The sequence below is a fragment of the Anopheles nili genome, chromosome 3 (assembly GCF_943737925.1).
Source record: "Anopheles nili chromosome 3, idAnoNiliSN_F5_01, whole genome shotgun sequence".
Taxonomy (NCBI): Eukaryota; Metazoa; Arthropoda; class Insecta; order Diptera; family Culicidae; genus Anopheles; species Anopheles nili.
Genome location: NC_071292.1, coordinates 17,990,897 through 18,016,365, shown reverse-complemented (window position 1 = coordinate 18,016,365; position 25,469 = coordinate 17,990,897). Strand labels below are relative to the sequence as shown.

The 25,469-nt window shown below is 47.8% G+C and overlaps 2 protein-coding genes across 3 annotated transcripts; both read right to left on the bottom strand.

Moving 5' to 3' along the window:
• Positions 1 to 63: 63 nt before the first annotated feature.
• Positions 64 to 7,024, bottom strand: LOC128723816 (uncharacterized). The gene is made up of 4 exons (XM_053817582.1): positions 6,985 to 7,024; positions 5,774 to 5,965; positions 1,187 to 1,639; positions 64 to 1,118 (listed from the first exon to the last, which is right to left on the bottom strand). The coding sequence occupies exons 1-4, from the start codon at positions 7,022 to 7,024 to the stop codon at positions 64 to 66; spliced, it is 1,740 nt and encodes a 579-aa protein (XP_053673557.1).
• Positions 7,025 to 14,687: 7,663 nt separating this feature from the next.
• Positions 14,688 to 18,824, bottom strand: LOC128723487 (uncharacterized). Of its 2 annotated transcripts, none has more exons than XM_053817232.1 (3): positions 18,459 to 18,824; positions 16,201 to 16,449; positions 14,688 to 16,133 (listed from the first exon to the last, which is right to left on the bottom strand). In XM_053817232.1, the coding sequence occupies exons 1-3, from the start codon at positions 18,526 to 18,528 to the stop codon at positions 15,220 to 15,222; spliced, it is 1,233 nt and encodes a 410-aa protein (XP_053673207.1). In that variant the 5' UTR covers positions 18,529 to 18,824; the 3' UTR covers positions 14,688 to 15,219. The 2 variants fall into 2 exon arrangements, with proteins under 2 accessions (XP_053673207.1, XP_053673208.1); XM_053817233.1 differs by having other exon boundaries at positions 16,201 to 16,422.
• Between the last annotated feature and the right edge of the window lie 6,645 nt (positions 18,825 to 25,469).

Sequence of the window (25,469 nt, the reverse complement as noted above, 5' to 3'; positions counted from 1 at the left end):
AGCGGCGCCGTGCGTATATTGTTTCGCCGTGCGCTGTTTGGTCCGGGAATATCGCGTAAGCCACTAGTTTTGATCAATCCGGTACGCTTGTCTCGTGACGCGAACGTTTCGCCTTGTTTTGCTATCCTTGTTACCGGCGGTGATCTCTAGTGCATTTTCTACCGTACCTTCCTGCTTAAGCATATCATCAAAGGAGGCCTCATCTAGCAAAGTAAGCAACGTATCAACCGCACTTTTAACCGGCTGTTTCGTTTTGTTATCGTCTTTGGTCAACCGGAGACCGGCTTCGGTGTGAATCTCGTACACCGGTGGGCGCTTGGTGGCAATGTGTGTGACGCTCAGTTCGACGCCCGTTTCCGGATCCCGGTTTACCACGTGGTGTACGATCGGATCTTTTGTGCTTGTGACGGGCACCATCCGTGGCAACTGCATCAATGTGTCGTTCGTGTTCAAACCGTACGTTTTTACCTTCGAGTGGCCTTCGATGATCAGGTACGGAGACCACCGTTCCGGCATACCCGGTTGTTTGTAGTGCGAGAAGATCGAATCTGTCGTCATGGCCGGTGGGGTTGGTTGTGTTGTGACCATAGTGTTACCCATACTATTCATGCTGCTGGGCACACTGGCGGTGGCTGTACTCCAGATGATTGTTGGCGTTGTTGGCGTGGTCATCGACACAGGAAGATGCGTGCTAGTGTGGCCATGGACGGCTGGTGTTACGAGTGGACCACGAATTTCCGTCTTCAGCTTGGGTGCTTTCTTCGTCGGTTGAGGTTGAGGCGAGTGCGGTTGCAGATATTCCGTCGTTTGCGGAGGATGAAAGACCGTCTGGGCCATGGCGTTGATGTTCTGCGCGTCGTAAAACCCACCGGATGTGTACTCGGTGACCGTGCTGGTCATTGCGGTTTTTGTGAACGGATACGAGTGTTCGTTCTGGAGGATGGTTTTCAGTAAAGGACGCTTCACAGTGTCACCGGCCGGAGTCGTGAGGCGAATCGTTGTTACGTAGGGTGGTCGGTTGAACCCACTCGCTCCTTGCTGTTGCTGTGGAGGCTGATGATGGTGATGAAACTGGGCCGTGATGGGTTGAGCTAAAGACAGTTCAGGATGCTTTGAACCTGCAATCGTAAACGGACCGTCTGAGTACCGAAACCAACCGGAATCGACCTAGAATCGATATACGTACCTGGAAATTGTCCTTGGTGGACAGGACGATACTTGAAACCATCTCCAGGCTGAGTGTCCACTCGCTGAGATGCGGCAGACGCTCCACCCCAGAAGCCGATTCCTTCACCACCCCCGAGAAAGTTATTCAGAGGTGGAGGCATTAGTACGGTCGGTGGCAGTTGGTTTGGGCCAGTTACCACGTGGTGCTGATGTGGGGGTGAATAGTAGTTGCGCCGAACTGGCACACTGTTCCACTCCTTGCTAACACCGACGGCCTTCTTCGAGGGAACACCGAGCAGCAGGATGTCGTTGCCGGACGTTTTGTCCTTCGCACCGTCGGACCAGTAACGCACTCGGTCCAGCACCGGTGGACTGTAGTCGTACGTTGGATCGTTCTTGAGCGGATCACCTCTGCCTACCGGCAACCATTCGTTGTATTCCAACCGTGGCGAGTGAAAGTTGCGGGCCAAATCTGCAACGAGATCGGTTATACAGAATCGGATCAGGTAAGTCACGTAATTATTAAACTAATCGTTGATAATAATGGCTCTATGTATTGGATTTACTAATATACTTGTACTAATATAGTACACCTGTCGAGAGTCCTGATACAAATATTTTATTATCCTTATCTGGACGAAGAGAGTAAAGGACACGTTTGGTGATAATATAAAAAAATAATAATCTTAACAAGTAAATCAACATATTGAAACGTTTTGGAAATCTTGGCAACAATAGAAATATTGAAAAAAACTAAACAAATTTAACGCTTTCTTCGCATTTTAATTAGCTCATATTCAAATCCTATCAACAGCATTTAAACAAACGGTTTTACGGTGTGCATCGTGAACACAATGATTCATTAGCTGTGTGATGGTGTTAGATTTGCACGGTACTCCCCCAATTAGATGCGTCATGCGCCTAATTAAGACCATCCACCACCGTGTTTCCACCCTTCGGTTGGTTTCGGTTTCATTGTCAATGGTTTATTACTACACGAAACTCCAAACAAAGGTTGCATGCAGCGCTGGGTAAATAAGAGGCAATGATCGAAAATTCGGCACCACTGGTGGGGTTTTTCTGCCCCACGCTCGTTTCAAATTTCAACATCCTCCCTTTCGTCCGCGGCTATTCTGAAGAAAAACACCCTATTTTAGATCCCGCCGATCGTTGTTAATCCGGTTACCTTCCCACCGGAACTTGATCGTGCTTTATTTCACTTAACGTGCGCCATGAACTAAGGTGCGCTTAGCTGTTAATTGAATGGTAAAAGCCGGGCTCCCATGGTTGCTTGTTGAGCTCTGGTCTACGTCAATAACGAACCACCGTATCGGTTGTGTCGATGGTGGCGCACCGGTTGGCGCACGTGGAAAATGGCAATGCCCCTGAGTACGGTACCGTTTTTACTGTACTTCGTGGCCCTAACCCGGGAGCCTAGCTTTTCTCCCCGTCCCCAGCGCCACTCGATTGCGTTTGTTTTATATAGCGTTTCAATTTCCGACGAACGTGCTCTCTCGCGTGGTAGTCGTGAACACTGAGCAAGTGTCCTCCACTCCGGACGGAAACCCCAAACGTCGGTAGAGGAAACCACTTGGCAGTGGAAAACTCAACTCTTTCCACTGTGCGGTGCAATGCTGATGCGTGTGTGCGCATCTCCGATTGAATGATCTTTTCGCCCGGATCGTCGAGTGGTGTTTGCCACCCCGCTGGAGACAACAATGGCTAATAAAAAACGCACTTCTCTTCCACTACACTGCACTGTGCCATCGATTTAGGACCCGTTTTTTTGTGGTCTTATCGTTACCGCTAACCTTCGGATGTGTGCCGCAATGGTGGTAAGTCCCTGACACTTTCGATTCGACTATTGAACTCGGGAGAACGGAAAAGCGTACCGTGCGTTTTCGATTTCGGTGGAACTGCTGGACCGATTTGACACTGAAGCAATATGAGCTTTGCCATGTTGGATCTTGGCATGATTTTTACCATTTGTTAAGTTGAATGCATCGTATGCACTATATCCTTTTAAACTCCTACGTGTTCAGAGATGCCAATTCTTTCTTATTTTTCATTGAATTTTCTACCCTATTTTAACTTTTGAAACAAACCACCTCGCGGTAAAGCCTACCCGTTTGGTCACCTGTCGCTTCCATTAGGCACTTCTTGGAGGATTTTTCCTTCCAGCACAAAACCAGCACCATCCGATCGCGCGAAGATGGTCACTTTCCTCGCAGTCAATCACGTCGCCATCTCAGTGTCGCGCAGTTTGTCTTGTACGCTGCCCCGTTCCCTTACGTTCACCGGCTCACGCTGCAGAACCGGTGGAAGTTTGGGAAATGCATTATTCCCATCGCGATGGAGGCCCCTTAGCTCGTCGCTCCTCCGGGAAGGTTTACTTTTAAAAGTATCTTCCTCTTTCGCCGACCCTGACACACCGGTAGAGGCCAGGTTGAATCGCAAAGAAAAAGAAAGCAACAGTGCGATGAAAAACTCGAACCCCCCTCAGCCGGTGTTCATCGACAGTGTTACCTAATTGGCCGTTTCTTTCCTCCCATTTGAATGCTTACGATCGGTGCTCTCTTGCTCTGCTTGCTTGCGAAATGGCAAGAGGGGTTTGTTTTTTTTTCGTTGCGTATTTTTCACTCATCATTCCTCTTTACTGCTCGATTCCTGGGACCTTTCGGTGTATCCGCAAGTTTCAACCGACCGATCGCCGGCGAAGACAAACGAAACACAATTGATCAGTGCCACCGCCACGGAAGAGAAGTAATGAGCGAATTATGGTCGCTGTTAAGTGATAGTTGAATGATAAATTTTCTGGAAGCGAGAGGGCAAGCAATCCGGGCCGCGATTGGCGGCTGGAGGATGCTGGGGTTAGAAAGTGACAATAAGCGATAAGCATATTATGTTTGCCAGCTGGTACCGATGGTCTATCGTTCGTGAGAGCGAGCCGCATTGGCGGAAAGCAACCGGTAATGTAGACATTTATCCGGGGGTGATAAGTTGGCGAAAAAGCTACCATTCCGCTCGAGTAGTAGTGATGAATGGTGAAGGTTGCGGTTTATGTTAGCAAGCTCGATTAGCTCCAAAGGGGGTGCGCGAATGTTCGCGCACTTCGGAGAAATTCGATAGTTTTTGGCCACCAGAGCAGGGGTTCGTCGCTTGACGGGCTGTTGAAGTCTTTTGTGCTTATCCACTTTGAATGCAATATACTTGTACCTCGTATCCAACAGATACAGATGCAGAACGTTGAATGAATTACTTTCTTCTGTTCCTAAAAAAACGACGCCCCTTTTTTGGAGATAACGTGTGTTTTGCAAATGATTTCGACTTCATTCATTGAGCGTTTCTCGAACCGCCTCGATGTCGCACGCAGCAAATGGCTTTTCTTCCGATCGGGTGGCGTCCGTTGCGTCCCATTCATGTTCGGAGCTGGGAATCGCCTCCACTAGCCTGCCTAGTGTTGTTGCAATCGATCGTTCGTGCTCGACTCGTTCGGCGTGAATGAAGTACAAACAGAAAGCACATAAATGGCTAAGTAGCATAAACAAGTCGTCGTCTCTCGATCGCGAATCCCAGTCCCGTGTCTGTGGCCCCCTTCGCTGACGGTTGCTTTGCGTTGGGAAAACGAATGACGCCGAATGGTCGCATCGCCCGGTGCTGGTAGTTTCACTAATGAAATCAATAAAATATTTTAGTTGATTATCTCGACACCCGGGTGTGGAGGTACAATGGCGTCTGCCGCTTGGCAAGCGATGTTTGCTGGTCCTCCGAGTCAGCCTGGGAACTAGCTACCGTGTCTGGTTAGCCAGAGACCTCGAAGACCTGAGCGGTGGGTTCAACTCTCCCGAAATGGGCCTGACCGAGCTTGCCCCGGTCTGGGTTGAAGTGACCGTGGCCCTGGCCCTGGCAATGATGGAGCCCAGCGGAACCTACCCGGGTTAGAGGCTCTTATTTTCTTTATCAGCAGCTACGGATGGCGGTATCCCTGGCCACCACACGGTGTTGGTTTCCCTAGCATGTGGCAACATTGTATGGGATCGGGCCGTACCACCTTGGTGGGCTTTTACTCCGCACTGCTGTTTGATCGTGCAGCCCACCCTGATCATGCCTATTTGCGGATTAGTCGCGCATTTGGGTGACTAGGTTTGGCTTTGGCCATAAAAATCCCTCGACTAATCGCTGCGCCTTGTCGTTTTGTTGAGCGAAACGTTTTATTTTGTTTTGTTTTGCGAACGACCGTAGTTGGCTTTATTTTACCGTTTCGGTTGATTTCCTCATGATTCCAGTACCAATTTCAAACAATTTGCTAAAGTTTTTTTTGTCATATACAAGCAAAGTCTACGAATTTATTTATAGCTTGAATAATTTAGTGTAAGATGTCATATGGATTAGACTTCAAATTGTTTTTAAAAATTAAACATAAGAGGTTTGATTAAAAATGGAAACTAAAAGGTAGTAATTGCATATGTACAAGTTGAGCAGGCATCGGAAATCTTTATGAAAATTTCGGAAATCATTTGGGGTAGCTATGATTCCTTTTAAAAAAACATTCTTATGACATTGTTATGTTATCACCACTTCTGATATGAAATACAGCTTTGCTTACCATTATTAAAATCATCCCTTGGACCTTCGTTCGATGAAATGTCGTGTGCTAGCACCGGTTCGACGCTTCCGTGACCGTGGGCTGCTGTGGTTTCCGTGCAGACAACAATTAACAGCACAACATAATACACACACGATAATGCTTGCTCGAGGCGGCACATCATGTTGTGGTTATACGGGCGTACCGTGAGATCTATGTTGCAAAAGGAAAGGAAGAAACGAATCACATTACACTAGGCGGTTCAATTAGCGATCAATGTTTTTGCACTCTTTCTTATCAACACATTCGGAGAGCTTTTATCTGACATTACGATCGATTATTGTGATGAATATGCGTTTTTTCTCCTCTCTGCCTATCTGGTTCTATACAAAGCCACTTTTTTGTTGAAAGTTTCGCACTCATTTTTTTAAATGCCCACTTCGTTTAAATACTCTCTACGAGCAATGTTGGATAAAGTCCGCGGTGTGCATTTCACCGCCGTATTCACGTGTGATGCTCTTCCTATTACACGTATCGGGCCATATTAGAGACGCCCATTATGACGCGTGGGGAAAATAAAAATGAAACACATTTAAGCCTCGCTCCATCAATCAATATTACGTAAACCTCGAAGAGAAGGTGTGAAGTGTGTACTTCGGGTGGATGAGCTTTGGTCTACCACAGCACAAGACCTTACCACACAGCTATTGAGGAAGCTGGAAGGCCCTTAGGAGTAGGCCTAAACTGCCCCTCCAGCCAGCCAATGATCGTGTAATGCATGCTGCGAGATTCTCCTGCCTCCGGTTGCACGCGGCATTCAATGAAAGTAAAAGCTTTCAATTTCGCACACGCAAATCACCCGTGGGGCGCTCTCCGCAGTGCCCCCGTATGAATGGTGCGAGGGTGGGCCGATAATAGGTCCCAGCGTGGTCCGATAATCAAATCACGTCCGTGGCGAATCCATTCCCCCGGTGGTTAGGGTTAATCTGGCACCCGCGCAACACCGCGGTGTGTTGCTCGTATCCTTATGCCGGAAGAGCCAACCGTTGACCGTGGGGATGATTAATAGGGCTCGAAATGATGAGCTCGCGCTGCGAAAGGGAACTACACTTGTAACATTGTTTCTTTTCGTATTCTTTTCTTTTTTATACCGGGGGAAAAAGAGGGAGAGAGAGAGAGAGCAAAAGAAAGCCCCGTGTTAAAGAGGCAAACATTAAAGAGCCCTAAATTACCCGTAATATGTCCCGGGCTGATCTTCAATAGCTTTAGCATCGTTCGATTACGGAACGCCGGCAGGGCATGCCGAATCGGCTGTTATCTGGCCCACCTGGCAAGAGGCAAGCTTGGCTGGACAATGAAGGAGCTACTAACGAGCTTGTTACGTTAGCTGGCACCGGTGTTTGTTCAGTTTTTTCCGCCTTCATTCACGCGGCAAGTTACATCTCGCTTTTCTTCCTTGTGGCTCTTCCGTTTGCGCACGGAACAGACCGGAAGTGATCATCTGTTGTTGGAGTTGAATAGGCTAAAAGATCGCTTATCGGTGAGGGGGTTTTTTTTCTAGAAAGGATGTAGTTGCTTTGATGTGTCTTAACGAGAGTTATGGAAGAGCTATTTTGTTTCATCAAATCGATTTTGTTGTCCTTTGTAATCATTTTTATGTTACGAAAGATTTTTTCATTCTTTTTTTGCGGTTGTATAATTAAGGGATTTCAGTCCCTTATGCTACGGAGTAACTATTATAATTAGCTAAGCTATTAAAAAAAATAGCTTTTCTAGATTTTTTTATTAAATCTAACCTGATCCTGTATTGCCACTGCAGCAAGCTACAATGGCCTGCTCTTGCCATCAATCGTGATCCTCTTTATTTACTTTCCTTCTCGTTGGAATAGAGATATATTCTAGACACACGAAAAAAAAGGGGCTCACCTCTAGCTAACTGGTTACTGTAGCAACAGCTGCGCGCAAATTCGCCGCTCACACTGCACACCGTACGGCAGTGGGAAAACCCCTTTGTTCGACCAAGCTCCGGCTCCGGTATCAAGTTTTCGCTGGCCAAAACATAACGTTCAAACGGTCCGCGCCACAGTGACACACTGGCCGAGTAAGTCCGGTCACGAAGTCCAGCCAGGCGCGGGCAGCAAACAAGCATCACATCACGATGAAACGGCGGTGAACGAGACGCGTTGGGCGACCGATGGAAAGCGAAGCAAAAGAAACAAAAAAGAAGACCACACCCCCTCGGGGGTCGGGGGTGCGGTGCAAAAAGACGGGGGAAAGGTGGTGAGTAAAAACCGCGCAGCGCTCATGTTAAACCCTATTTAGGGATATATGCATTCGGCTGGAAAGATCAACTGGGTGTGGGACGTGTGCGGTGGAAAGAACCGAACCCAGCAAAACCCCAAACCCCCCACCCCCCACCCAGCGCGTGAACGAAAGTGAGGTGGACAACGGCCCCCCTCAGAAGAAGAGAGAAAGGGTAAAAAAAGACAAAACTATCACTTCATTAAAAGTCGCTTTGAACTTGACCGAAATCAATATTTTCCCAAGACCACTTTCGTCCACGGCTGCGGCGTCGACGTCGACGAAGGCGAAGGGCTTTAACGGTGGGCGCTGCTGAACGATCGTTCCTGAATTGTAGATCGTTTCTGACACATCGAGTACCGGGGATCGATTGGGTCAACCAAACAAAAAATAAAAGACATACAAGCGAGAGAAGACAAAAAAATATGACGGAACAAACTAAAGCCATTCACACATCGCCCACCGTTCGCACTCGTACACGCACAACGGCACACGATCGGCGAAGGGATAAGGAGCCGAGAAGGGTGGGTTCGCAACATAAACACATGTATCTTGTCCTCAGGAAAACACGATCGCTTATGAGCGTGCGCGCACGATTTTCGAGGGCGAGAAGCACCCGGCTCAGTTTGCTTTTTTTTTCTTCTCTTCCCGCTCTTATGCTTTTTCTTCCCAGCCCACTGGGGCGGGTTTTTCTTTTTGTTTGTTTTGCGGGTGCCGTGTTTTTCCCGTGTTTTCGGGAACCAAGATAATTCGAGCCTCCTCCTCCGCCTCGTGGGAGCATCGCGTCTCCACGCGAAACCCTTTTTGCGGTGGTTTGGTTTCTCTTTCGTTCCTTTGCGATCATGGCGGTGAGGTTTTTCAATTTTTATTTTCATGTTCGCACTCCCCGCACACTTTGCTTAATTTTCTTTTCAATAAAGATGTCTCCATCGGTGGCGAACACATATCGCTTGGCAATTTTTTTGTTGCCGTTGTGTGTGTCCTTTTTCGGCACCGATGCCGTTCGAGATTTTTCCCAGCAATTTCGTGTGCTTCCCGTGGCAGCTTTAAACCATTTGCAGCAGGCCAAGCGGGATCGCCCTCAGAAGTTTTCCCGGTTCTCCTTCATCATGCTCGATCATGCGAACCGCATAACAGCGCGATCAATCAGAGAATGTAATTAATACATCAATAACCTTCCGCTTTTTTACTGACAACCCTTTTGTGTGTGTGTGACAGATGTTTTTTTTTGTTTGGTTGCTCATATACAACGTCACAACCGATGAAGGGCAGGAAATGGCACAGTGTCGGGATGGGAGTTCCCGGAATGAGTTTTGAAGGTTCGATCAGCTCCATTTAGCGGCTGGTAAACCGGATCCGGGGGCCAGAAAATTCGCCCTACCGGTGCCTTATAGGCTGGGCCCGGGCAATGCTCGTAGGATATATAGGATTTTTTGTGCGTCTCGCCTCGCCGGCATGTTCTTTTTTGTCACCGCACCGTATCTCCGCCACACTGTTCCCGTGAGCTGGGAGACGAGACGTGAAACGTTTTGTACCACTTTGAAAGATTTTTTTCTTTTTATTTTCATCCTTTCGATCGTTGATCTTGTGCTGCCTTTTGATCCGTGAAGAACGCCATTTAGTGACGGGGTATTTTTTTTAACTTTTGTTTTCACTTTTTCTTCGTACGCAACAGATAAAGGACAACGATTGCTCGATGGATCACAGCGGGTAAGATTGTTCATTACAGTTGCGACATGAATGGCGCGAATCGTTCGATTGCGATTTGTATCACTTGATGGGTTTGATGCGTGTCGAAGTTTTTCGTCCATTTTCTTGTGAGGCAGAGTGTATCCAAAATGGATTGGCTGAATTTGCAGTCACTAGACAACAATTGCCTTCTACAGTATCATATTTTGTGATTGTTTTTTCATACATAGAAATATATCTTAAGCGTAGCATATTTAAATGTTCAAAAGAAATATTTGGTAGAACGTTACACGATACGCAAATATTTAGTTTGTGTACAATTTCAAAAACACTTTTCTCGCTTAAAGTAACACATTTTACACTCTATTTTCATCACTTGTTTGGGTAAACTAGAGATATAAATGCTCCTTCACGGCCCTCGAAAAAAAGATATCTACACTCCCAATTTTCCCCAAAAGACACACAAAGAACGAAACCCCCCAAAGCATACGGCACCCGGGTGTAGTAAAACAACCAACCTTTCTGCGAGGCCCGGCCCGAACCGCTCACAGCACGAGAGACGAATAAAACTGAAAACGCAACGCGCGGCCAATCAATCCACAGGACACCGAAGAAAGTCACCACACGCCGAGGTTCGCACTCCGCCGTTTTACGCGCGCGCGTCGTTTTTCGCGAATGAAAGGAAAATTTCTGCCTGCGTATTGTTGTGCTGTTGCCGATCGAATGATCGCTTGATTTGAAAATGAATTAAATTTTAAATCATGATCATCATGAGCGTCGTCGTCGGTTGAGGCGAGCTGGGGTTGTGTTTTCCACCTCCCCTCCCTCCCTCTCCAGTGGTTCCCCTCCCTTCCTTCCAGTTCTCTTTCACTCTCATTGGCCGGCTCGTTTAGCGGCTGGGTCGGTTTCAGCGGGTGCGTTTCCCACCGGCGATGGCTGGTGGTTTGTGGATTTGTACGTCGTTTTCGTTTTCTTTCTGCACGCCCGCCGGATTGATAGGTTACTGTTGGTGCAACTGTATCACCTTTTTTTTGCAACTTCGATGTTTGATTTTGATCTATTACTATGCTTAATTAATACTAAAACTCAGAAAAATTTAAACCTTTTATATAATTTATAAAATTTTTATATAATTTATAAATATTATTCTTTTTAAAGCATTCTAGTAAAAGATAATTTTAAAAGTAGGTTTAGTGTTAATAAATCTTATAGTATATAGTCCATAATTTCTCCAAAACTGTTACTTTCTTTAGCATTTTTATAAATTTCTCATTAATATCGGATATATGTTGATGAAACGATGTATTCTTTATGTATGGATCAACCTACCATATCATATTTCACTCACAATGAAAAATTAGTTTAAAATAGGAGGTGCTATAAACCTGTGAGTACACTTGAATTCAAAAATCTTCTTAATATCAACAACGTGTGATGGTCATATTAGGCTCGCCTCAAAGCTTTAACAAGCTCAATATGTAATCGTCTTCTTTGAATTCTTATACAATCTAGTCATAGACATATGAAATTCTATTTTAATGCTCCAATCCCTATTGCTTCTACGAACTTATCGTCTACGTTACAGGCTTTCTCTATTCCCCGCACATTCGCCTTTTTGTGCGTCACTTTCTTTCACTCTCTTTCGTCGAGCTTTTGCAGCCACCCGACGGCTATTGCTGTCATCTTCCATTTGTCTCCGAGCTCACGTACGTGCTCCTCTGGCATTTTCTCTCTCCCTCTCTAAAGCTTCGCACGCCGGGCGGTTGGGAGGTTTTCCCTACTCCCCACCCATCTATCACCCATCGAACCGCAATACTCAACCCAACATGACGGCGGGGGCATTTTCGCTCGTTTGCGGTGTCCCACCAGCGCTTCTCTTCGCTCTGTTGTCGCCAGCGTTTGACGTTTCTATCTCTATCGCCTCATCTGGGGCGCGTTGTGTTATTGTAATCGGTTTTACTGCCGATCGTTGTTTTGTGCGCGATTGTTTCACTAGATCGCGCACCGTTCACTCGCCGCCTGCTCGCGAAACCGCGTCTCGCAATTTTCTAACCTTCCGCTTGGGGGTGTTTGCGAAAAAAAAAACAAATAAAAGCGCAAATGTATAACGAACCCGCCAAATAAAACAATCCTTTTGAGGGTGCGTGTCTGCACCATCTTCGGCACAACGAGTCGTGCTGCTCGACGCGCGTGCTTTTGCCCCTTGCCGAGAGAAGGTGAAGATCACGCGTGATCGTTTATCGAGCTGCTCGAAGCAACTTTGGAGGCGTATGCAGGCGGTCGCTTCCCAGCGCGTCTTCCCGACCAAACCCTCCGGGATCTTTCCCTGTTACGTGGCGCACGCATTCGGGGGTTGTGGCGTGAGGATGCTCGCCGTTGCGTACGGGGATGTTTTTTTCATGTTCTGTTTTGTACACGGCGGCGGTGTTCGTCATCGTTCTGCCATCGAAGCTCCTTGCTGGCGGATCGTCGAAAGTGGCCCGATCGTGGCTCAATCGGGCTAGTTAACCTTTACCGGCGGCGTTGCCCCGGTAACCTGGAGTGCAAAAGGGCACCGTCACGATCCGGTCGGAAGCACCGCACCGGTGATCACCCGGACGAAAAGTGTGCGAACAACTTTTTCTCTACCGCTTGCGTAGTGGTGGGTGTGGTGAGGCCAATTTCGAGTTGACCAATGCTAATAGTGGCTGTCACGCGACCAGGCCCATGCCAGCGCGTATTGTCGATGTTAAGTGAATCAATCCATAAAGCTCCACTTTTCGACACCGCTGATTTAATTTCCGATTGCGCATTAAATAGGGGTAGATATTTAAACTGACTGCATGATTTTGTTGTCAGTGCTTTATGCCAAATCCAGATGATATCCGATGTAAAAGTTACAATTTTAAATCAGATAATTCATCCACATCTTTTAACTTTAAAATAAAGGGTGTATTACATTACCCTCCTTTACGTATCAGAACAGATGTGATCTAATCAACTTTGTTGTTTAATGCAACTCGAATACATAATTCAATTCTTTCGGATTGATGCCTGCTTGTGATGGGGCAATCATTTCGTCTACGGTTCGGTTGCTGCACCACTGCGGATAGCTGGCCATGTGTTATGCTTTATCTGATCGACGTATGATATTCCCATCATTCATCGGCGATTGCGCGTCGATTTTAACTATGTGGTATAATTTCGCAAGCGCACACCTGCTTGTAGACTGTGTCGTGTTGTTATGCACACGACTGCAGCTGAACGAATCCCTGACGGGTGTGTGATCGTAGACGATCCTCGACATATCTTCTGTGATGCATCGAAGTGGCTGCAATTGTATCACCTACGCGATCGCGTATTTACCCTGCACTTGCACTTTGCAGCGATACGGGAAGCACACCGACCCCGTGATGCTTATGAAACAATCTTGTATAATTTTGAGCTTTCCTGCGGTGATCGCTAAATCCATTTCGAGAGCTCCATTACGTGCTTGGTATGTTAATTTTACATCGCATCTTACATGCGCCTGACAGGTGCTAATGGTGACACTCTCCGAGACTCTCGATGGCCCTATTCGCCAGTCGTCTGGTCGTGAACAAACGAAAGCTTAACGTCTTCTTTCAGAGCCGTAACTTGCTGACAGACTACAAGCATCTGATTGACCGCCAACTATCCTCGTTGCGTTGGGGGTGGTTTTTAAAATGTAGAAAGGAGGTACGTGCTGCAATGCGCAACACGTCTCTTGGCTCGGATTTGTGTTTTGGATTTCCCCTTTGGGGGGGAGTGAAAAAAGTAAATGTCCTTTTTTGGGGACACAAATAAACTCCATCCTAACATATGAACACAACCGTTCAGTGGTCAAGCTTACCTGGGGATATTTTACAAAAAAAAAAACAACAACCCCGGATCGGAGCAGGAGTAACATAAGGAGGAACGCATAAAACATTTTTGCATAAATCTATGAAAGTTCAAACATGGTCACCCGTTTCGCACACGCGCGCGCCTCCGCGTGTGAGGAGCTGAAACAATTTCCAGCGCTCACTTTCTTTGGCCTTTTCGTCACCGGTCGAGCTTCGACGGCGTGAAGAAGAGCTCGGATGGCAAAACAAAAAAGCACACACTCACCCAATTCGATGCACCCAGCCACCAGCAGACCGGCGGATAACATTATGCAGCACATGCCCTGCCGATTTGGTGAAACGACGCCTCTAAATGCGACCGACCGTGTTTGTCGGGGGAGCAGCATTTGCATATTTCACCGGTGGTACCCGTCATCAAAACCGGTGTAGAATGCCGATCACGTAATGAAGCGAAAAAGGAGGGCCGAATGAAATAAGGAAAACTGGGAAGCAAAACACTTTCTATCACACCAAACGTTTAACGATCGCTAAAAGTGACAAAAAATAAGCTAACGTATCGGATAGTTTACCATCAACGAGCCTAGATCCGTGCAAGTATTGGTGCATTTTTCTAGAGCAATGTTTTGGGGTGAACTTTGGGTTCAACAAAACTTTCGACAGCTCTCCCATCGGTTTGGTTGGAGTTAAAAAAAAAGAGGGACATATGAGTAGCTCGTGCCCGAGTGAACCAAATCGCGAGAATGTCAACCATGCTTGTGGGTTGAGTTGCATCAGCAACTCCCGAATGCATAGGTCATAGCTTCTTAGATAAGATGATAAAAAATTACCATCTAATCGTTGACTAATTTGCTTTTAGTGGCGTATTATAAAGTTTTGTATTAAAGCTTGTATAACCTTCAAAAAAACTATGCATCATGCTCGCTTATAGTCACACTCGTCGAAATGCAAAAAGAAATGAGACAAGTGCAATTTTTTTTTAATGTTGTGTATTCTGTTCTCCCAATCCAAACATGTTGGAAATAATTTTCTCACATTTCATGCATTTTTCACCGACAATTATTCAAAAAGCCACCTTCTCTTAAAATTTCAAGCACACTAGGCGAATTGTACTTTTTATTTGCGCAATGAGTGTTTGGTTGTCGTTGTTTTTTTTTTGTTTTCATAAAAATACTACATTCTAAAAGCTAAGGTTTTAATTTAAAATATTACACACAAAAAAAAAAGAGTTAAAATCACAATGCCGACGCTTAGCTTCGAGCAGAGTCTGCGAGTCTGCAGAAGAACTGGTAGCAAATAGAGGGAATGGAAGTACTAGCGATAGCAATCTAGAGTTAGCGCTTGCTATACACCACGTGCGATCGGTGTTTCCACGCAGCAGTGACGACATTTCTATTGGTTTTGATTGCACTTCTTCCGCTCGACAAATGGCCGCCCGCTGACGTCGTAATGGTCACGGAATCCTTTCGCGGGCCTTTTTTTTTTGCTATGATTTTAGTTTGGTCGGACTTGACATCTTGGGCTTATTTTGGGACTAGTCCTTCGAGGGCCCACATTTATCTATCTCTCTCTCTCTCTCTCGATTTCGCGTCTCCTTTGCGGTACTGCGCCCGTGTGACTAAGGACACATGCCCTAGGTCAAACAAACACCGCCTTGATGCCAGTTATCGGAGGCATCTCCTTGATCGTGCGACGGAATTCTTCCACCTCACAGCAAAGTACGTACCCGGCGCCGGCATTCTGCCACGCGTCGTCCTCGTGCAGCTTCTTCAGCCACGAGATCTGCTCACACATGCTCGTACAGAAGGTGCTCTTTTCGCGCTCCTGCTCAGTCAGCTGCGGTTTACCAAGAACGGCGAACGCAACCGCTCGATCCTGCGAACGCACCACCGTCCAGTGAAGCTTCGGCACCGGAAAACGATTTTCCCGCACCAGGTACACCTCCGCGCTCTGATTGTGCTTGTCCTGCAGCGTCATAACACCATGCGCACCGGTATAAATCTCAACCTCCGGCACAGCGAGCGCCCGCACGTCCTGCACCAGCCGGTCGAGGTTCAGCAGCTGCTCGCGATCCTTAACGATCTGGTAGTTCCAGGCCATCTTTAATACTGAAAGATACTGTCGGTGGGTAAGAAGAGCTTCATTGATGTACCGGCGGGACTCGATTTTGGGGGCATTTTTCGCACCAAACACGGGCCGAAAGCGCTCGGCCTGGTCGTTTATGTTGAGCGCCTTGCTGAGATCGACCTTGTACCGCTGCGTCGGGTGATAGCCGTGGAAGTATGTCGCGTTGTCCTTCACCTTGAGCGCGAGCTGCTCGATGCTGTTCGTGCCCGACTTCACCTTTGTGTGGATGAAGTGCGTCCGGCCGACCTTCGCGTCATAGCACGCCTCACCGAGGATGTACGATTTGTTGGTGACCGGGTTGGTGAAGCCGTACTCGATCGAGCGCAGTGTTGCCGGACAGCCACGTACGGCCACGATGATCTCCTCGATCGGTCGCTCCTTGCAGGCGAGCGCGGACACGAAATTTTTGTCCAGCTCGTTCACCACTGGGAAACGTGCGAAGAGATCAATTGTTAAACAGCCTCATTGATCTAGTGGATGCTTGCTACCTACCGAACGTTTTGTCCTTTTTGCACTTGGCCCACAGCACCTTCTCGGAGGAGAACTCGCGGAAGTAGTTGGGCGAACAGGAGAGTACTACCTCGTCACCGGTGGCCAGCATGATCTCTTCCACATCTGGCTCGGGCGAAATCAGGACGCCGTTCTGCGTGAATATCAACGGTGACGAGTAGGACCAGTCCGGTTTCAGCGGCACGATGCAATTTCGCTCCACGACTGTAATGAGAAATTGGCGGAATAGAACTGATATTGCGATTTAAAATGCTGCCTGCGTACGATTGCCAGGACGAGACTAATTCCCGAACGAAAGAAAACTTAAAACGAGGAAATTGCTCACAAACTAAATATTTTATCATGTTTTTTAAACAGCTCCAAGAAATCTCGTAAATCACGTTCAGCTTCTTGGAGTTGTTTCACAATTGCGAACTGATTATTCTCGGGAAAACTCAAATCATTTGTTTGTTGATTTCGCGGCACCAGCTGGGAAAAGCTAAGGAAAATCACGGGGTAAAATAAACTTATCCGTCCAAATGGAAAACACGTGCCTTAGCTTGTTTACTGTGCCCGTTCCTGCTGATGAAAGGATGAACAGAGCAAAACACATTGATACAGCATCGGCTCACCATCGAAGATCGAAGGTCAGCAGGCGGGTAAATACCAACTGTTCCGTGTGAGACAACCGACGAAGGTGGCCACTTTCCAAGTCATCGCGACCCAATCCCAGTTTACGTCAAGATCTTATCAGCGTTTTCTGATTTCAAGTGAGGTGTAGACAAAATGGAGCTGGCGGAGGTGTCGATTGGGAACACCAGCCGATTGGACATGCTCGGTTTTAAGCTTGATTCCGGAACGGCAAAGTAGGTGATTTACTTTGTTGCTGCACAAAACCACGTGGTCGTTGCTTCTTGGGAAATATAAATCCTTACACGAATCGAATCGAAACACCTGACACATTTCGTTACTAGCCCTAACTTCCGGCTCGTGTATTAAAGTCCCTTTGATCCTCGGTTGTAAGACTCAGATCACTTACAAATAAAAAAAAATGGCCTCTAATTGACAGGCATGGCTTCCTCCCGCTGTCACGTACACCATCTTGCTTGGTTTCCCGCACACTCACGCCTCACAATTCCCCCTCTCCCCCCACCCCCTTTGCTACCGCAACGATGTGCAACACTTTTCTTTTCTTTGTTATGTTTAAACATTTCAATTGCGATTTTACATAAATTGTTTTTCATTTGACCTCAGCCCGGCCAAGCGAATGAATGGATGCGGTTCATGTAAAGTGTAAGATGCTACAGTGTCGTCGATGCAGCTCTACCCTCCCGGGGTGTGTGCGTACTCTTACCCACTTCTATTCACGCTTCGTACCACCCCCAATCGGGAGGACCGGGAAGTTCATCCCTACGGAGCCGTTGTTCTTCGTCACTGATTTCGTCACTGCCCTTTGGAACGGTTGGTAACGCATCGCCCCCGGAGACGTCGCGGCGCGCGGGATGGTTTTATGTGATTATTTCGCGCCTCGATTTTTTTTCTTCCCTATTCCTGCTTGGGTCCATCCCTCCACAATACGCGCCAACTCAATCTCGGGCGCGCGCGCGCGCGCGTAGACACACGATCGCTCACTCACGCTCTCACTTAGCAACCAGCTGTTTCGAGAACGTGCTGTCGTGATCTGGCATACTTAAGCGAGATTGACGTGTCGTCGTCGTCGCAGCTGTTGTGTCTACTAGCCTGACTAGGAAGAGGCGTACTTTAAAACCGAGCAAGCAACAATATATAGCACGTCTTCGCTTCCCGCTTTAAAAGGAACCATGTTTACGGTGGCGCAGATTAGGTTCTGAGACTGTGCACGCACGTGTACTGATTGATCTTGACGGGTCAAGTAGCCGCACACACTCCAAGAGTTGGTTCTACCGGTTCGAGCGACAAATTCAAGCTTCTTGCTCCCTTGCTGGCCCACTCCACCCTCCCCGGCAGGCCAATGGTGGGTGTTTGCAGTGAAATTGCTCCAGCATCATGCCACCGCACAACGCATGCATGCAATGCGCAATTGGATAAATGGATGCTTTGCGCGCGTTGCATTTCCTGAACTCTACTGCTCGCAGACCAGTCCCCCGGACACCTCGGCGATGAGATCGGTACACGTCTGCTGGCAGGATCGCCCTCACAGACAAACCTTTCTCGAACACACCCACTTTTCGCGCCCGGGCAAATCGTGTAGTGAATCGCAAAGTGAGAGTAGAATACCCTACCATTTCCGGCCGCACGGTGGCGCGCTATTTGCAGGGCCAACAGCAGCAGCAGCACTATCAGCCTGTGCATGCTGGGATGGGTGCTGTGTGTTTTTGGGGCTGAATTTCCGAGGAGCACGGGATTCTGCTCTTGTGGCAAACCGACGCAATGGCCGCTCGCTATCGCTGGTATGGCCCGGCCGGTTGGATGGCCTCACTCTATCGCTCACTCACTCTCTCTCTCTCTCTCTCTCTCTCTCTCTCGGTTGGTTTGTCACTTGCACACGAGATCACCTGGAACAAGGGGGTCTTAGTCGCACGCAGCAGCCCCACACCCAAGCGAACATCCGTTCTCGCAACAAGCACAACAACAAACACACACGCGGAGGGTGCTCTCGATCGAGCAGCAGCACAAGGGTTGGAGGTCGTGTCGATCGGTTCACTGATCACCGAACAGAGTCAACGTTTGGGGTTAGCAGCGTTAAGGGCCAAGATAGCTAACAGCACGCGCACAAGCTTCAACTTCACCGCACAATTCACCCTCCTTGGGGAGTCGCACAAGAGCACCAAGCAGCAGTACAGCCAAGAACAGCGATGATGGAGTCTCGTCAGCAAATCGTCTCTGATCGCCTCGTACGAAATATCAGACTGCAACTAAATTGCGAGATGTCGGTTGATCAGAATTTATATGGCTTGCGCTGGTGTAAGTGTTACTGCCGGGGTTCCCTTTGCGCAGCATCACCCGTCGAGGGGGTTAGCGCGCCCACCGGCGGGTACCGTGGGCAGTGTACCGACGGGGTGGACGGTGCATATATGAATGATGATCAGTGCGATCGCGGTTCCGCTGGTAGTGGTCCCGGGGGATGATCGTTTGTGAGAGGCAAACACCGGCATGGCGCACTCAGCGAGTTCTGAACCTCTAGATTCTGATCTACGAGAGAGCGGTGATCCTTGCTTGGAACATCGGGCAATCAGGGTGAGCTCGTTGGATCTGAGCTCAGATGCGATCCTGCAAAATTTGAATTTCCCACAAGATCTCTTGGGGTTTCCAAACTCTCGCTCGCGATGTGTAAGAGCTAGCGCTGTCTTCTTGCTTCCTCATTGAGCCTGTCACTGTCGTCATTCGGACTCCAGGTTCATTGCGAAATTGTTCTGCTCTCGGAGGGCAGAGAATTGATCTCCCGGATCCGCCTTTTGGAAGATTACGCGAGTGCTCCGGAACTCGCGGTTCATATGCACAGCAACTTCTGTTCCAATTTGTGGTGCTCTTGGCAATGAACCTACTTATACATCGTTGTAGATACTGCCGCTGGAACTCAACCGCACGGTTACTGATAACAGTCCCCTCAGGGAGAGGGTGACACTGAGACTGATAGACACAAAGAGTAAGAGTACGAGAAAGCGAGAGAGTACGAGAGAGCTACTACCCCGTGGTGGAGCTGTTCGGTTGTCGCTTACTGTCTTGGAGTTGCGCATCACCAAGCAAGCATCATCAATCATAATTTCTACGACACTCAAGCGAGTCGAATCAGCAAGCTGAGAAGAAGGTAAAGGAACTTTGACAGCAGCTACTTAATGTCGAAATCCAGTATGTTCTGTGAGTTTCCCGCTAACCATTCGCAATGATACCTGCGGGCTTACACTTGTCGTACTTTACTTGAATTTCGTGGCAACCACGTTTGAGGTTTAGTGGGTTTCAGATCTGGATTTGAAGTAGAACGACCATGAATGAATGAGGTCCAGATGCTACCCATTAAATTCCAAGAAGCTTGTCCATTATCACCAAACAATTGATACTACCGGAATCGGGCGTGGAAATCGCGGGAAGTACAGTTGTAAAAAACGGTGTAAATGTTTGCTGGAGGCTTAGTCCCGAGGGTCATTGGGTAGTACGAGGATGATAAGAATTCGTTCCAAAGTTGGGGTCGAGTAATGCACACAATCATGCCCCCATATGTGGAGGATCACTGAGCTAGACACTGCTGTACTGACCCATTCTCGCATAATCACCTCCGTGAGCTGAGTCGATCAACTGTTGCATGCGTCCTTGGGAAGTTCATTACCGAGGCGTTCGAGACGCGCATAGCAATCCCTTTAGCTCAGGCCCAGCAAGGATTATTCATGCTTGCCAGTGGGAGCGATGCACAGCGAAGCATCTGAATTTCTAAAAAGCATTCTTCCTGCCTTCGTGGGTTTAGACTTGGAGATGAAGCATTCGAGGGAAGGATCGAATGATCCAGAATGATCGATATGATAAAAAGTCTGATGTTCTTTTCGTTTCACAACAGCCATTTTGTATGGCGGCAAGGATTGCAAATTTGATGGACGTGTAGGTTTCACTGGTACGTCATGCATTATTTAGTGTTACGGTACCGGATGTGGATTATGACACATGCACGTCAACGAAACGTGCAGAGAGCCATGCGAATGTCAACCGACATCCAGGTTCAAACCCGACCTAGTCGGAATGCGCTAGCTCGTAATGGATGACATACCGGAAACTGCCCGTTCCCGGAATGGCCACTTGGCTTTCCCTCTCATTGCTGCTCACATAGTGGTTCTTCTAGATATCTCCCGGAAGTATGCCTCAACACTCCTCCGCCTCAAGAGGAAGAGGATCACCACGTTTTTCACATTGCGTAACGGTGCGTTCATTTGAAAACGAAACCCCCTTCTGGTGCTGGGACTTTCTCTTTCGCGTTTCTAGCGATGGGATGGCACTCGCTTATGAATTGCCAGCACGTCGCCGAAGAACTTTAATATACTTTCCTACCGCTCAGTTCCGGAAACGAGTGAACGCGCGTACGCGCAACCAACTTGAGCCGATTGCGGCACGCAAGCCGTGTGGTGCTGCGTATTGCGCATATCGAACTTAGCCGGTTGCAGCCAGAGTCGGCGTATGCGCGAAGAGAGTAAACCCTTGTCATATACCATTAGTGTCAGGCCGAGCTATTTCTTCACTTTCATCGCACACTCGCGTATGAACGTGTGTTCGATACGCGCCTCGAGCGCGCATAGCTCACGTGCCGCCGACGACATCGAGGACCAAAAAGACCCGATTGTTGCTGGTGGCAGGCCTCCCGAAGCCTTCCAGAAGTACCGTACCGTATCCGTCTCCTGTCTGCGGGTGTCGCCGTGGTCGGGGCAGCAATTTCTCCAAGTGGATAAAAAGGAAGGGACGCGCTTACTCATGCACTCACGCGGATGCGCAACAGCGCGCCGTTTGGCCAATATGAAAATGGTTACCGCCGTCCGTCCGATCCGTTGTCCCCGTGCCGTCGGTGCCAATAAAGCGAATGCAAACCGTTTAGCTGGTTGGTGGCCAGGTTCGACCGAACCCGGGCGGGCATCAGCAATTCTAATCACGTCAATTTCGCCTACCGCAGGCTCTATTTTCAGCGCCATCAAATGAAAGGGCTGTGGGAAGGAGTGAAGAAGTGTGTGATAAATTTGTAACAATTCATTTCTGGAATCCCAGTCGAATTGGCTACGGTTTTGGGCGATATTCGATGACGTTTGAGCTGGTCAATGTAAGTCTGTGTTCACTAGGAATTATTTAAGCTACTAAATTTAAGCTAGTAAAAAAACCAAAACTAACATACATAGATGATACATTGAATCATATGATATGAAGAATTTAATGTAGAACCTTTTAGTTCTTCATACCTCAACCAAGCCTGTACTATACCTATAGTAAAGCCTGTAGTATTTGCTACATATTAAAGTAGAAATATATTTGATCAACGATCTTTTTTACCACTTCCGCCTGTTCTTCACAAAGTGTTGTTCCAGGTCGCAAAGTATTTTGCAATTCAAAAACCCTGCCACACCCCTCTGATGAATATGGAATGCCTGCATGTCAATGAACCGCCAAAAGGCGCCATCCGGCAATGGCAATGCGTGCGCAAATGAAGCTGCTGAGCTGCTGAAGATGATGAATATTTCGTGAGCTTGGCCCAAAAGCGCCTATCACGACGTGCTAATGTTCGTTACCGAGTTGAAGTCCGCAATATGACGCGCGCTGATCAGTTGCAAAGTCCCATGAATGAACGCCCAGCTCGAGCTCGAACCGTATGGCCATTAGAGACGTGCAGGTTTGAGCTACTTCACACCGGATCGAACCGCTTCCGATTGACGGGGTGACACTGTTTCGCGGATCGATTGCGCTCGCCACTGGAACGCCAGGGAACCAGGGAGCATTGGAGCTGAGGATGCTACAAATTCTGGAGCTATTTTTGAAACGCAGCGACTCCCACGGGTCGTACTGCTGCTGCTGCTGCTGCTGCCCATCCTCCTCGCTCTCTGGGGGTGGTGTCGTCGGTTCTGGTGGTATGTAATTGAAACGAACCGTCTCCCGGCATGCGCGCGAACCCACGACCGGCCAGCATCACGTGTAAGCTGTTGAACCGGCACAATTGATGGCGGGCTAAATTCCGTTTAATTTAATAGACGCGTCACATTTCGCGTTCGCGCAACACCCTCCTGGTCGGCAGTGGCAAAGGGGGCAGCAGCTTTCGCCCTTATCACGCCCGTCATGGCCCGTGGCATCCCTTCTATCGCGGACTAGCCGACGAGTGTTCGATGGCGAGACTGGGGGTCTGTTTTAGGCTTGTTTTAGCAACGTCTGAGGTGATTCAGATTCAACGTTCCTGGTGAGGTCTAGGAGCGAAGCCGATCCTGTGGGAAGATAAGACGGTCTGGGTGCTTGCACTGGCTGCCAGGGTTCAGGATCCAGTGATCGCGGGGACGTTGCTTTCTGACAGGCGCGTGTCGAAAATTATGCAATTTAGCGGTATTTGTTATTGCAATCGCATGGCCGGTGGCGCTGGGAAACGGTTTTCTTGTGGCCGAACGTTTGCTGCCATAGTTTTGATTCACCCGAGCTTATGCTCATGGGGGTTTTCCATTTTGAGTCATTTCCGTTAGATGGATGATCATTTTGTTTTTATTGTGTTGCATCCCTTTATTAATGTTTGTTATGATGCGCCTGGTTTTCTAGTTTCTTTACAAATATTATTTCAATTTAATTTCCTTCTCGTGGGAAAGTAATGGAAGGATGCTTGCTACTCACTAAAAGTCAGTTTTGTCGGCTGTAAAATATAACTCAGCGTTTTGCTAATGCTTTGTTAACATTAAACAGTGGCACCTATGTACAAACACACCCCATCTTTTTGTTTTCCCTGTCTAACGGGGCTGTTTACACCCCTTATCGCCTTCCCTGCCATTGCACCGCGATCTCCACACAGTATAGGTGGTGTAAATTAATTGCACACATCGGCCACCCTAAAAGGGCTGCGTTGTGCTAAACTTTCAAACGCACACCACCACGATCGAGCGCCCGATGTCATTGACCGGCTACTAGACGGATCGCTACCGCGGGATTCACGGGTTGCCGGCAGCGCGGTGCTATACGCGCCCTTCACATCATATCGCACGGTGGAAAACCCGTTCGACCAAAAACCGGCCATCCCCGGTATGGCAAGCGGCTGACCGACTCCCGGTCCGCACAGTTCTTGGAATTTGGAAAAGTGGGTGTTTTTCCCGCCTGATACCGCCGATACCCGGGTGCCTTACGTAAAATTGTCGCACCGCACGAAGTACGGCACGCTGTCGGTTTGGATCCATGCCGCATGATCTAAGCAAAACCCAACCAGTTTGCGAACCATCTAGGGACTAGAGGGTTTGTTTGTCAGCCAGAGCTCCTGCGTGTACGCGTGTGCATCGTAAAGAGGTGCAGAAGGGCGAGGAAGGTGTGCACCTCTTTTTTGTACCTCATTTTCCTTCGCCAGATTTTCCTTCGCTCGCGTTATCATCTTCCGATGCCGGGCTCGGTGGCCGGTGCGCTATGGGACGTTGTGCGAGTTGTCTCGGGAGAAGTCCGCGCATCGACACACAGCGATCGATCGATGACAGATTGATGAATAGACCGCACCGATAAGGCAGTGATGTCACTCTCTTAAAGGGAACGTGGCGTGAAAATTTCGCTTTCATTCTCTCACCAGCGCCCGCAACAAACGATCACACCCGGGCTGGGCAAGAGTGCTTTTAGGGTGGGGTGTAAGGATCGGAAGGAAGAAGGGTAGGGAATTACTGAGGGAGATAAAAACTGAAAGTTGCACCTGGTTGGGGTTGCATCCGATTGATCAGCAGCCAAATCGTCCGCCCGCCTGTCGGTGGTTGAAGCTGCACCTGGAGTGATCTTCGGACGAGGAGAGTACTACTGTGTTTGCAAGCGAACGTTCCGCGGATGGAAGAGGTGACGGATCGGAATGTTGCACGCAATTGTCGTGTTTGTACTGATGCTGATTGGTGTGATGGACAGTTTTTTATATCCTTTTTGTGGTAGTAAACAACCATTTAGTAGATGATGGTTGAGAAAATTGATTAACTCTTTTGATGCCATTAAGTGATCAATTTATGTTGGCAACTATTTTATTTTTTGAATTTTCAATCGAGTCTAATTTTTATTTGCCGATAGAAAGGTTGATGTATAAGATAAAGACATAACATGTGCGGCTGACCGTGTTTGAGTACAAAAATGTATATCATAGATCATGTTGGTGAAATCAAAATGCAAAAAAAAATCATAGACCATGTGGGTGAGCTCAACCTACCGTTGTTAGTTGTATATTTCAACGATTTTTCCCTATTTATCCGGATTCAATGCGTTTCATTCAACGATGCTTGTAATTTACCCGTTTTACTCAAATTAAAGATTATGTTCAATTGATAATTTTACTAATTCAACAAGTTAATATCATTTTGTTTTATCAACGAAAGTCATTTACTTCATTATTCGTTTATTGTTTGACTCTCCTGCCTTGCGAATGGTACAACGCTTTTGCAACAGATGGCGCTGACTGATCGGCTGGAATTGAATAAACTCACCAAACAAGATGACCGTTTTGCGTATATTTGCAGTAGATAAAAATTAGACACTCTTCCCATGTCATTTGGGCATTTTTAATGTAAAGACGGCTTAATGATTCTTGTTCAAGCCATTTTATTTGTCTCGCCTGAACCAAAACGCTT